Source organism: Siniperca chuatsi, linkage group LG7 (genome assembly GCF_020085105.1).
Source record: "Siniperca chuatsi isolate FFG_IHB_CAS linkage group LG7, ASM2008510v1, whole genome shotgun sequence".
Classification (NCBI taxonomy): Eukaryota; Metazoa; Chordata; class Actinopteri; order Centrarchiformes; family Sinipercidae; genus Siniperca; species Siniperca chuatsi.
This window is the reverse complement of record NC_058048.1, coordinates 19,880,734-19,892,967: the sequence shown is the minus strand read 5'-3', so window position 1 is coordinate 19,892,967 and position 12,234 is coordinate 19,880,734. Positions and strand designations below refer to the sequence as shown.

At 41.8% G+C, this 12,234-nt stretch overlaps 1 protein-coding gene across 2 annotated transcripts in view; it reads left to right on the top strand.

Annotated features, from left to right (window-relative positions):
* schip1 (schwannomin interacting protein 1) overlaps window positions 1–12,234 on the top strand; it is a 204,612-nt gene that overhangs the window by 35,381 nt on the left and 156,997 nt on the right. Inside the window, exon 1 of one of the 2 annotated variants that reach the window (XM_044202005.1) lies at window positions 10,381–10,448. The exons of the other annotated variant lie outside the window; for it this stretch is intronic. Coding sequence (XP_044057940.1) covers window positions 10,407–10,448 — 42 coding nt within the window. The 5' untranslated portion in view covers window positions 10,381–10,406. Of the gene's footprint in view, window positions 1–10,380; window positions 10,449–12,234 lie in introns of those variants that run through there. 2 annotated transcript variants of the gene reach the window in all.

Here is a 12,234-nt window from a genome sequence, read left to right as displayed (position 1 = left end):
TACAGTGTAATCTGACATGTCCACTGCATTACAATAATGACCCACTGACATCTCCAATCCAAATTCATATTCCTGTTAAGGATTTATCCAAATTAGGAAGGCAAATGTTCCAAGAATTGCCTTTATTGGCTTTAGCCCTCATCTGTAACACAATATTGCAATATTGACATTCACCAATGTAGCAATTATACCAGAGATTATATTCTCTACAGATGCAGCAGAGAATGAGCCACTTACACATTGCAGGCGGTGTTGGCAAAGTGCCCGTTATCATAATGAAGAGAGGTTGTGAAGGTGAGCTGGGTTGCGCTGAGTTCAGAATTAAAGGGCCATTGCAGGCTTTTGCATAAATCCCTTCCCTTACACTCCCAACATTGTTTCAGTCCTAAGCAATACATTCTAGAGATTCTGTGAGTACAGTATTTCTACCCATGAACCTGCATAAATCGTAATGCTACAGGCAGCACTTCTAAATATTAATTATTAACTATTTGCAAAAGCAGGTTTTTGGAACTTGTGCTGCATGAATAATCATACATCATGACCTCATGCTGAAATGGCAGCAACATATAAAAGGAATGTCAGATCATAAAACAGATGTAGTACAACATAGCATATAAATTCCTCCCGACTCCTGACCACTCCAGAGGGTGGGTCTTTCTATCCTGTAGAAACGACACACTCCTGTCTCACAGGAGCCTCAAAGTAAACTATGATATACCCCTTTCTCTTCTGTTTATTTAAAATTTCATTCGATCTGCATGCTTTTATTCTGTTCCATCATGTCCCATGTTAGTTGACATTTTCACACTAAATATGTAACTGACACTGTATGGAATTGTGCGTAATCTGTATGAGATATGAATACATTTAACTAGAATTAAAGTTTAATATTTTGAAACTTCAGATTACCCTTGAAACAAATTGTTTTAATTCAACATCTGCAGTATCATTGTCACACAACTCAAACTCCTTGTAATGAATATCAGACAAAGCAACACTGAGACATTTATGATTCATTCACAGCAACTACACAGTAATTGGATATAAGAATGTGCAGTTGTGCATGGCTCCAGTGTTATCACATAACATACAGACACACACTCACTTATTCCCTATCACAGTGAGCTCTTTTGGCTGGAGTGGTCTCATAGAGGGTTGTTATCCAGAGCACTGAGCTCTCAGTTCAGCTACAACAGAGACACACAGGGGAAGACTGGCAGTGAAACATGTTATAGGCATGGTAAAATGCATGTATGTGTAAGTATGTGTGTACCCCCTCCACCTGTGACTTTTTGAGTAGAAAGATGTCATACTGGGAGTGAGAAGCGCTGTGGCCCATTAAAGATCCCCTCTCCACCCAGCCAGCTCATCCCTTCTCTCTCCATCTATCCTTTTTTGTTTCCCCTTCTTCCATTTACCCTCCCTCCCTCTCTCTAAACCCTTTCCTTGCAGCCTACTCTATGTCTATCCTTCTCAATTTTGACCTTTTTTTTGTTATATCATCTTTCTGCATTCCTTCCCAATGTCCCCTCCTTACCTCTATGATAACTCTTTGTATCCTTTTTTTCCTCTTTCTGATAGTGCACTTCCATTATACTCTCTTCTCTCCCAGCCTCTCTTTGTACCTTCACTCCTCCTTTTCTTACATGCTACAATTTCTTTCTTTATTCTTCTCCCTCTACTCCTGTTTCCTTTGGTGAATTCCACCTCTGTCCCATTTTCTTGCTCTTTCTGTTTTGTCCCCCTCTCACTTGCACTTGCTTTTGTGCCTTTTCTTCTGTCCATCCAAACCTGTGACCATTTATCCCCTCACCATTCCCCTTTCTCCATCCTTACCTGGGAAAATAAACCCTTGATGTGAACGCAACTGGATAATAAATTACTGGTCAGCACTGGGCTCCTATCACCCCTCCCAGTTGTCCCTGTGTGTTGTCTAAGGTGGCCTCTTGGCTGTGCTTTAATCTCTTTCTGCCCTGAACATCAGTCAATCACTAGCTACCCAACCTGCCACCTGTCTCCATTTCCCTCACTACACTGTATAACACTTTCCCTTCAGCTGGTCCTTCATCTCTCCTCCCATCTCTCACTCATCCTCCCACTCTCTGTCCAAACTCTCCTATTTCCCAATATTCAATTTCTTCCTCACATTCATTTTAAGTGTGCAGTAAGACAAACATTTCTCATCCTCTTTCTAATTTCTACCTTTTGAATAGTTGTCTCTTTTGTTAATGAAATTGTCAGTCGTGTGTATGGGAGGGGGTTCTGGTCATTTGTTTGACCTTTACATAACCCTGCCTTCCAACCTATCTTATTTTCTGAAGGATCAACATTGAGAATAGATGTGGGTATTTGCTGACTGCTTCACCATAATATATTATTAAAAGTTTGAATTAGATGCAGGATTGGAAAATTATCTATGTCATAAGAACTTAACCTTGAAATGAGGCTAATGAGATGTGAAGAATAAGAAGGGTGAGGATAGCAAAAAAGCTATCTATCAGTGGGGGCAGGGGGAAACTGGAGCAGAGTTGTGGAAAGAATGATGAGTGGAGATGTGAAGAAAGAGAAATGAGGGAAGGAGGGCAGTCAGACAGGTGGGAAGACAGAGAGGTCTGGTGATGGGCAGAGGGCAATCTGTGGGATGAAGAGAGACAGGGGAGACAAAGGGAGAGGGATGAGGAGGGAAGAAAACGATTGCTGTTTTAAGGAGATTAGCTTTCAGATAGTGCGAATGAGAGAGGGAGCACGGGAGAGGGAGTGATGATGGGAAAGTCACAGCTGTAAGGGTAGGAAAAGAGAAAATGTGAGTGTGTGAAGAGACCGTAAATGCTTACAGGGTTTGTTTTAACCCCGTCTGATTGACGAGGCTGTTTGCTGGCTGCAATGTCCACAGTGCAGAATATAGAAAGTACTGATCAACTGAATGTCACCCTTAGAAAAAAAAAAACATAGCATACTCCATAAAACCACCGCTCAGGTTATTAGTGGCCCTAGGCTCTCTGTTTTCACACAACATCATGATACTATTAATCATAACAAATCGAATGATACAGGGTGACAGGCTTTTTTGACAAAATGACCACGGTTCTTGATTTATCAGATTGTTCCTCCTTTAATTATGGTGTGTGTGCGCACGGGTGCAAGTATGTTGGTGTTATTGTTGGTTGAAACTTGACCTGTTTATGAGACACCATAACACAGGATTTATATTAAGGGATAAACGAAAAGCCAGCAGGAATGAGGACGAGGTGGGTGCAGGCAAGACTGATGAAGCTGTAGAAAGAGAGAGCGTCAGTAATCACGCAGCAGTGCACTTTCAAACATTACCAAAACTCGATATGTACTGACCGCCTGACATCAATACAGCTGAGTATGAACAAATGTGGATTTCATTCTGGGCCAGCTTTTGTTACACTTATTCTGAGAGAAATAAATATACCAGCAGAGAAATCCATTTTACTACCACTGCCCTCGCAGCTTATTGCCATCAGTGTTGTTTTAGTTTTACTTGGCAAAGCAGCAAAGTGTGGTACATGTTTAAGTGCGAGGTTACTGGCCACATTCCAGACACAACTCAACAAATGAATCAATGCCCTCAGAGGGGCCCACTCATTTGAAAATATGGCTTTGGTTAACATTACATCTTTGTGTAAAATCCTCAAGTTTCATCCTTTGACACACATAGGCACTGCTTTTTTTATTGGTTGTTTTTGCCCTTTCTTTTAGGGTGATATGTTAACAGCATGTTGAAAACAATCTCGACCTCACTTAGCCAGACTGAATTTCCTTTCCCTCTTTTCTGTCTTTCACCTTGCCTTGGACTTTTCTCAAGTTAAATTTTTAGCCCCTCATCTCCCCAATTCCCCCTTTCATCCTGAATATCTCTCCTTGCCGTTCAGTTATCTTGGTCTGCTTTTGAGTGTTGCTATAGTTACTGATCTAAGAGAAAAGGGTTGCTGGTGTGAAGCAGCAGGGGGCCGTGAGACAGAGATATAAATGAAAGTCAGGTTAGGACCTGCTGGAGTGCCACACGTGGTACCCAAGCTTAATGCGCATGTTGACGCATACAAACATTTTGCATAGATACTTACATATGCTCAGAAAAATCTAGAAAAGGACATTAACCAGCGCTGCATTAAAAATAAACCTAAGAAACCACACATCACCAGTGTGTACATGGTGTGCAGTGTACTGTATGACCATGACCATGTGTGGGCGTATGTAAAGAGGGAAAGCTTTATTCTGCTGATTCGCTTGTTTTTGCGTTTTGTTTTTTTTTTAATTCAGGCAGCAAAACTCTTTCATCCCTCTCTGCCCCATTCCTTCTGTCTCCCCTGCCCTTTCAGTGTGACTAAACACAACACTTTTTCATTTCCACTCCTCCCTCCTGTCCATCTCCTCTCTTCTTTCTGCCCTGCCCTCGCTCTCTCCTCTTCACATCTTTTTTATCCTCTCACTGTCCATTTCGACTTCCTCTATCTGACCCTTTCCCTTTCAGTTCCTCATTTGTTTCACCTCTTTCTCTGGTCCACTACTCCCTATACTTTTCCTCTTTCTTTCTTTAATTTAGATTTTCATCGTACTTTGTTTTCTCTGTCTCGCTCAGACTGCCTTTCCTTTCATTTCTTTTGATGACAATCTCTCTTTTTCACTTCTCCTTTAGCTCACCCTGTCTCTGTCTCTCTGCACTGCCTCAGTCTCTCTCTGTTTCCCTGACTCACAGACTCATGATTCTTCTTTATTAGTATTCCCCCAGGGTGGCTGGACTCCACAATGTGTCGTGTGTCACCTCACCAAAAGGCAAACAATGAAAAACGAAATGTCTGGAGGAACCCAGCAGTGTAGCTGCATGTGAAAGAGGAGGTGGGGGAGGAATAAGTAGAGGAAAAGGATGAGAAAGAAGGTTGTGAACCAGACAAAGGGACTGTGCTTTGTATTGGAGGAGCGCAGACAAGTTTGGTCATCCATATGTATGAATGGCACACAGAGAGAGAGGCAGACAGACTGGCTGACTTGGAACGTGCTGACCACACGTGTAGAGTGAATTACTGCTCATTTTCTCTGCTCCCCATAAAAAACAGCCCTGCTGAGGTGTGCTGTGATTGTATGCGTCAATGTGTTCCCGCACATCTGTGTGGATGTGTTAGTCCATGTGGAGATGCCTCATTTCAAACCCTGTGTGCGTGCGTGCGTGCGTGCGTGCGCGTGCGTGCGTGCGTGCGTGCGTGCGTGCATATTCATGACTTCTTGTATTCCTGTAATTATTGAGATCAGATGACAAAGGAGTTGGGATTTAGGATTAAGTGATCAGTCTGTAATTTTCTATAGGTTACAATGATATTCAAAACTAATAAAAGAGTTTGACTTATACATGAAAAAGACACATTTCTGTGTTTCTCATCTGGTCATAATTCAAAATACAGACATTACTGATATAAACCAGTGACATCAGAAAACATCAATATAACTTTTCTCTTGTGTTAATCTGTGTATTAAAAGACCAATCAATCACTTTGGGAGTTACAGTAGTCTTTTGTTTTAAATTTCGGTGGTCGGTCATTTGGATCAGGGATTGTGATTTTAAGATCAGAAATACTTTGGTTTACAACAGGGTAAGGGTTAAGGTTAGGCATATATAGCAGAGAGGTTTAATATTAGGTTAGATGAGTGTGGCCAATCTGGGTTCTCACAGGTAAAGTTGTGGTGCTGCAACAATTCAATTAATCGACTAGTCGGTCGACAGAAAATGAAAAGCAATTTTGATAATTGATTCATTGTTTAATTAATCTATCAAGCACAAATGCCAAACATTCACTGGTTCAAGCCTCTCAAATATACAGATTTGGTGCTTTTCTCTGTAAACTGAATATCTTTGGGTTTTGCATTGGTCAGACTAAACAAGCAATTTGAAGACGTTAGCCTGGGCTCTGGGAATTTGTGATGGGAAATTTTTACCCAAAGATCAATTGATTAATAAGAAGAAATAATCAACGGATTAATACATAATGAAAACAATCATTAATTGCAGCCCTAAGTTGTAGTACATTTACTGTACATGCGTATGATCACATGCTTACATCCACTCAGCTTGTCCATGCGAACTGCCTGTGTGTATGCAAGTGCACAGTGTACTGTCAGACCCAGTTTTCCCATTACAGCAGCACTGACAGTGCAGAATGAGCAGGTGCACTAATGGTGAGCATTTTCCTCTGTGTTCCTTTTCTTCACTGCTGTTAGCTAAACAATAGCTGGCAGTAATATCCCTGAACGGTCCGGTCATCTCGCAGGGTATTCATGAAATACACAAGCAGCCATGAATATGAAATGCATGTATTATTCACTGTGACTGTGATCTAGTCCTGTATCTGATTTGAACCTCATGCCTGTCTCTGTACAGTAAAACACCGGTGGCAGGCCCACTCCTTTTTCATTTGCTGGAGAAATATAGTCTGTGTGCTGCTGGAGGGAGGTCCTAACTTTTTTTTTCCACTGCTTTGCTTGTAGGCACCCACACATATACATTATACTAATGCACATACACACACACACACACACACTCGTAGTGCACGCAGCAGTCAGCAATCCTCCCTCTCTCTCGTCCATCTTAAAACTTTCAAAATCAAGCATGCACTCAAGGTCTTTCTTTTCTTCCACATACACATCACCCTACATAGGGAGAGGTGGGTCAGCGCGTGATATGGGGGGGTCTTAGTGTGTGTGTCATGTGACATAACTCAGGAGCAGGGTAAGTGACAGAATGAGGAGGAGAGTGAAGGATGGATGAAGGCAGGTGATGAAAGGCTGAGATAAAGAGAGGGAGTAAAAGCAGAGCATCGTCACACACCTCCTCCCCTGGGGCCAAAAGATCACTCCATCTTCCTCTGAGGCACTTGAAAGACCCAGAGCATGACGACCCGGCAGGTGTCGCACTGCCACACACACACACACACACACACACACACACACACACACACAGGTACGCTCCTCCCACACACATAGAAACAAAAACACTACCCACATGCTAACACCCACACACGGGCAGTCAAAGATTGCCATCATCAGTGTGTCTGTCGCACTAGCCAAGCTTTATATAAGGCTTTCTAACTTTAACATTGTTGTCATGTATTGTAATGTGATATATCTGACAGCACCACCTCTAGCTAAACCCAGCTGGGACTTAACAAGACTGGAAAACAGAAAAAAACAATGAGACAGTGATACTGTGTGTATCCTGTGATAAGGTGCCCCCCCCACACACACATATTAACGCACGCACGCACACACACACACACACTGACCTTCAGTGGGTACCTTGGTAGACAGGTGGTGGTGCCATTGCCTGTTGCTAAGCAATTACCAAGTCCATTACCCCTGCAACATGCCCATAATGTGCATTTTTTTGTGTGTGTTTGTGTACGTGTGTACGAGAGAGAGAGCTTTCATTAAAGCAGGTACGGTGAATAAAATTTACCAATTTACAACACAAGCTTTCAGTCTTTTCTTGCTATAAGCCACTGCCTCCTGTTGGCTGACCTTAAAGGCTGAACTTAGTGCACATTTTTCTGGAATGTTTTTTGACAAAACCTTCAATTCTATGAAAAACTATTTACACTTAGTCACTTCATGCTTCTTTAGCGCATTGGATAGCTATCGGATATCTAAAAAGCTAAGTGTAAATGTACCAAAGAGGCATTTGAGATTGATTAAAATTTGATTGTTCAGTTGATTGTTAGTTACCAAAAAGCTTCAGGTGCATTAATGCCTTCCTCTGGACTGGACTGGGGCTTACCCTTATGTGCATGTAGCCCAGCAAAACCCAGACAGATTGGAATCAGATTTGTGATCTGGCCATTGGAGACACATATATGTGGCAACCGAAAGTTAAGTGTACATATAAAGTCAGGCGCAGAAAGTATAATGGCAAGGAATCTAAGAGTGCTGCTAACATATTTAAAGTAGTAATAACATTTTTTGGCCACTTGTGAGTAGCAGAACAATCTTTAAACACCACATTGACATATTATTGCCTTATAAAATTATGTGGCAAATGTGTTAGCAAACATGTTACACATCCAGCAGACACAGTGCAATGTTAGCATTCATCTAGAGTCATGTTTCTGGACATCTGGTGAATTAAAGTCCAAATTTCACTCTCATTTCAGCTTTTTTTATTTCTGTCATCTCTTGATGGAAATGTCTGTTTCTTTAGCTGCTAAAAGCTCCACTAACTTTGTCTGTCTGTATTTGGTGCTGGGCAGGTAGTGTACAGTCAATTTATTGAGTTTAGTTTATTGCTGAAAACAGCTGCCTGCTGCATCTAAAAATGAGGTTGATGAGAGCGGTGAAAGTGAACCAAAACAGTTACGTTGCAGGCTGGGAAACGAAAACAATGAGCTGAAAGATGATAAAATGCAGAACTGAGGACTCTGAATAGCAGAGTTGGGTGATAATTCTTTGTCACAATGAGGGACACCTTTCACATTACACATAGTCATTTGACCCATTGTTAATATAAAAACATTTACTAGGTGCAGCTTTAAAGGATTGGTTCAGATTTTTTAGGCCTTTCATTTGTCTGCAGTGGTTTCTTCAAATATATTTAAGCTTTTTACCTTTTTATTGTTTGTAAGCGCAAGAGAATTCGAGAGTGAGATTTATTGTTATGTGCCGGTATCCAAGTCCAGATCATTCTTCTGTGTGTGTGTGTGTGTGTGTGTGTATACACACTTGTACAACTTCAAAGGGCTGTTTGAAGGTTAAGACTTGGTTAAAATTAGGTTAACGTTAGGGTTAGGGAATGTCAATGACGGTCCTCACAAAGATAGAAGTACAAGGGTGTGTGTGTGTGTGTTTCATTTTCTCATATCCTGGTGGGGACTTTAACCTGCATGCACACCATCCCATGGAGACTTGTGTCACCGTGGGGACAAATATTGATTAGCAATATGTCAATGACTGTCCCCCACCTGATATACGACTGGCTAAATGCAGCAGTGTGTCTTGCTGTAAATAACTGGCAAGCTATTAGAAAAGGTTGGACAACTGTAGCTGGTGAAATACACTGCAGACTCAGGCACGTGGACGTACACAAGAACCACCTTCATCCCATTCACAGGTACATAGACAGATGGTCAGATGGACAGACGCAAGCTGTTAAACACCCCCACCCCTCCTCTTTCACTCAGCCAGGAGGAGAGTTGATGTGGTTTGATAGCCACTTCGAGTCAGATACCCTCCCATAACAGTCAGCCTATTGCGGGAACCCACTTTTGCAGAAATGATTGGCACTCTGATGCGATTACATCTCCCCGGTATTCTATTAAAATCACTCCTCTCTAAAAAATAAAATGTTAAGGGAAAAGGAAGCACTTACCCTGTCTGACTGCTCCCTCCTCCCAGCTCATTCTGCTGTCATGTTCATTTCAACTATGCTCATTCTGTAAAGAGAAGGGTAATTCAAGTTGACCTTCACCTGTACAAACTCACACAAAGACGTGTTTATGGGCACATATGATACCATGCATGCACACATCAAGAACAATTTTCAAAGTGAAAAATATACATTTACAAAATACACTTTCAAGTAATCATGTTTTTATTTGGTAACAAATTATGCACTGTGTTGGGTAGTAACGTGTTAAAATAGTAGCATTTTTCACAGTAATTAGCAAAGTAATTAATTGTGCTAGTCCGGTTGTTACAGTTAACAGTTGGTTGTCGTGTAGTACGAACTAATGGTAGAACCCACAATGCAGAACACACGAGCGATAGTGATTAAAGTCACTCTTTATTGCCAAGCAAAAGGCGGAGAGGGAAAGGGGGGAAGATCTTCAGGGCGGAGTTCCCTGTGTAGTCTCCGCAGGAAACGGGAAAGGTAATGGTAACCCAGGAGCGTCGACTGGTGGCGGAGGGCAGAGACTGGCCGTCAGTGGGAACCCCAACTTAGAGCAGGACGGTATCACCCGGCTCTGGCTCCGTGGAGAGGTAGATGGGAGGAAACACAGTGGAGCATAGGAGGGGCAGGCAGGCAAATGGAAATCCAGACAGGAGCAGAGATGACTGTGATCACCGGCACAGAACAACCCTGTGGCAGAACAAAGACCAGAATAAGAACGAGATATCAAAATAATCAATAGTCGGTACTTATCTTGAAAATACTTGGGCGCCGTGACGTAGTGGTCGTACTAGTGTACGTGGACGATCTGGCGTTGGTGTTGTGGGAAAGCCTGGTATTTAACTGTGGAGACTGATGAATGATTGCAGCCAGGTGAGCCGGTGATCAGCAGCAGGTGTGGAACCCACGGAGTCAGACCAGGTGACATACATACACACACACACACACACACACACACACACACACACACACACATATCCAAGGACACGTTGGGGGACACACAAGCCACATGAGGAAGGGGAAAACAACAGAGAACACAGGGCTGGAGGAGGTAAGGTGGCAAACTACCACATTGGTTGTTACTTAACCCCTTCTATCCTAACTACATCCCTCAGTTTGTTTCGTTCTGAATTTTTTATCATTGTTCCTTTATTTCACACACACAAATACAAGAAAAGTTGCAGGAAAGTGGACTTTTTAGATTGATAGTCTCGCTGATTTTTTTCAGTCAAACCTTTTGTCAGTCAGAAAGGTTGACTTGACTGAGGTAAGTTCTAAGTTATCTTGATTTTTAAATATGGATGGTTAGAAATGGTAAGCTGACTGTACTTACATAGAGCACTTTCTCATGTAACTTTCAGCAAGAAAGCGAATATGCATATTTCCCAAAATGTCGAACTATTTCTTTAAATTTTACTATAATTTCAGTATACATCTAGCATTACAGCTCTTACTTGAATACAATTCCAAATTCAGAACTAATTTGACATTCATTTAATCATTTTTCATCAACTTGGGTTTTAGTAAGCAGAGTAAACCAATCTTTAGTGTTTGATGTGACAGCACTTTGCTCTACCATTTTACTGTGGATGTGTGTGTGTGTATTTTAGTAGCCAACAATCATGGGGTTCGAAAGATTTTACTTTAGCTTTCTTCTTTCTTTGCATTAGATTCTTTTCACTCAGTTCAAACATCTCTATCTTTCAAAGCTCCACATCACTGCTCCTCTTTATTATCACCTGCATCTCTTTCACATCTTCTTTCTCATATACATCCAGTCATCCGGCTTTTCTGTCTCTGGGTGGGGGCCCAGTGGTAGTGGAACGGTGATTTATGGTGTATAGCCGTTGGCTCTAAATGGGATGTTTTATTCAGTGTTGGGAGGAAATCACTGCCTTTTCTACCACTCTCCAGAGCCTTGCATTTTAAACACATAACACAAGCACACACACACACACACACAATCTGAAAGGATGATTTGCAGACCAACACTGACACTTCCTTGTACATTTAGAAACAGCATTAGACAAGGGGAGACAGACAGACTGACGGAGATGGACAGAATGACAGCCATATATGTAAGTGACAAAGAGTCAAACACAGAAGGAAGAATAATGGCAACTTCTGTTGTAACTGTGAAGTTAACTATTGTGTGTGAGTGTGTGTGTTTAAAGTCAAGGTCACCCCAGTGGGCAACATTTCTCTCGCTGTTGTCAGCTCACATGCTGACAGCTAAAGTACGCAGTTGCGAGCAGCAGAAATGGAAAATTTTCTGTCTGACTGTCTCAGTGTCTGTCTTTCTTTTATTTATATTTGCTTGTGTATCCAAATGTGTCGGTTCAAATGAGTTAAAATGCAAGCTTGTCGATGTGCGCTTTTGTGCATGCACAGAGTTCATGCTGGTGTGAATAATGCAGTGAGAATAACAGTGTGAATATTCATTAGCTGTGTACCAGTGACAGTTACCCATGTACCTGTCACTCACAGTCTCTGGTGGGTACAGTTTGGCAAATACTACACACACACACACACACATACATATCCTTGAAAAGATGCTGTGGTGTTTACTGTATACTGCCTCTGCATTGGGATATTTGTGCATTTTCTTGTTTTTACTCACACTATGCATTCATGTTTATGTAAGCGTATTTGAGTTTATATTAATGCAGTGTGTTGGTTTGAGGGTGGGGGATGTACTGATTTATTTATTGCATCTGTCCCTAAGAGTCATCATGTAAGCAGTATAGACTCCAGCTTGTCTCCTGTGTGTTTATGACCTCCAGTTGATGCTTTCGTGGCTGAGCTCCCAAACTCTCTGCTTTAATTCTAGCACAAAT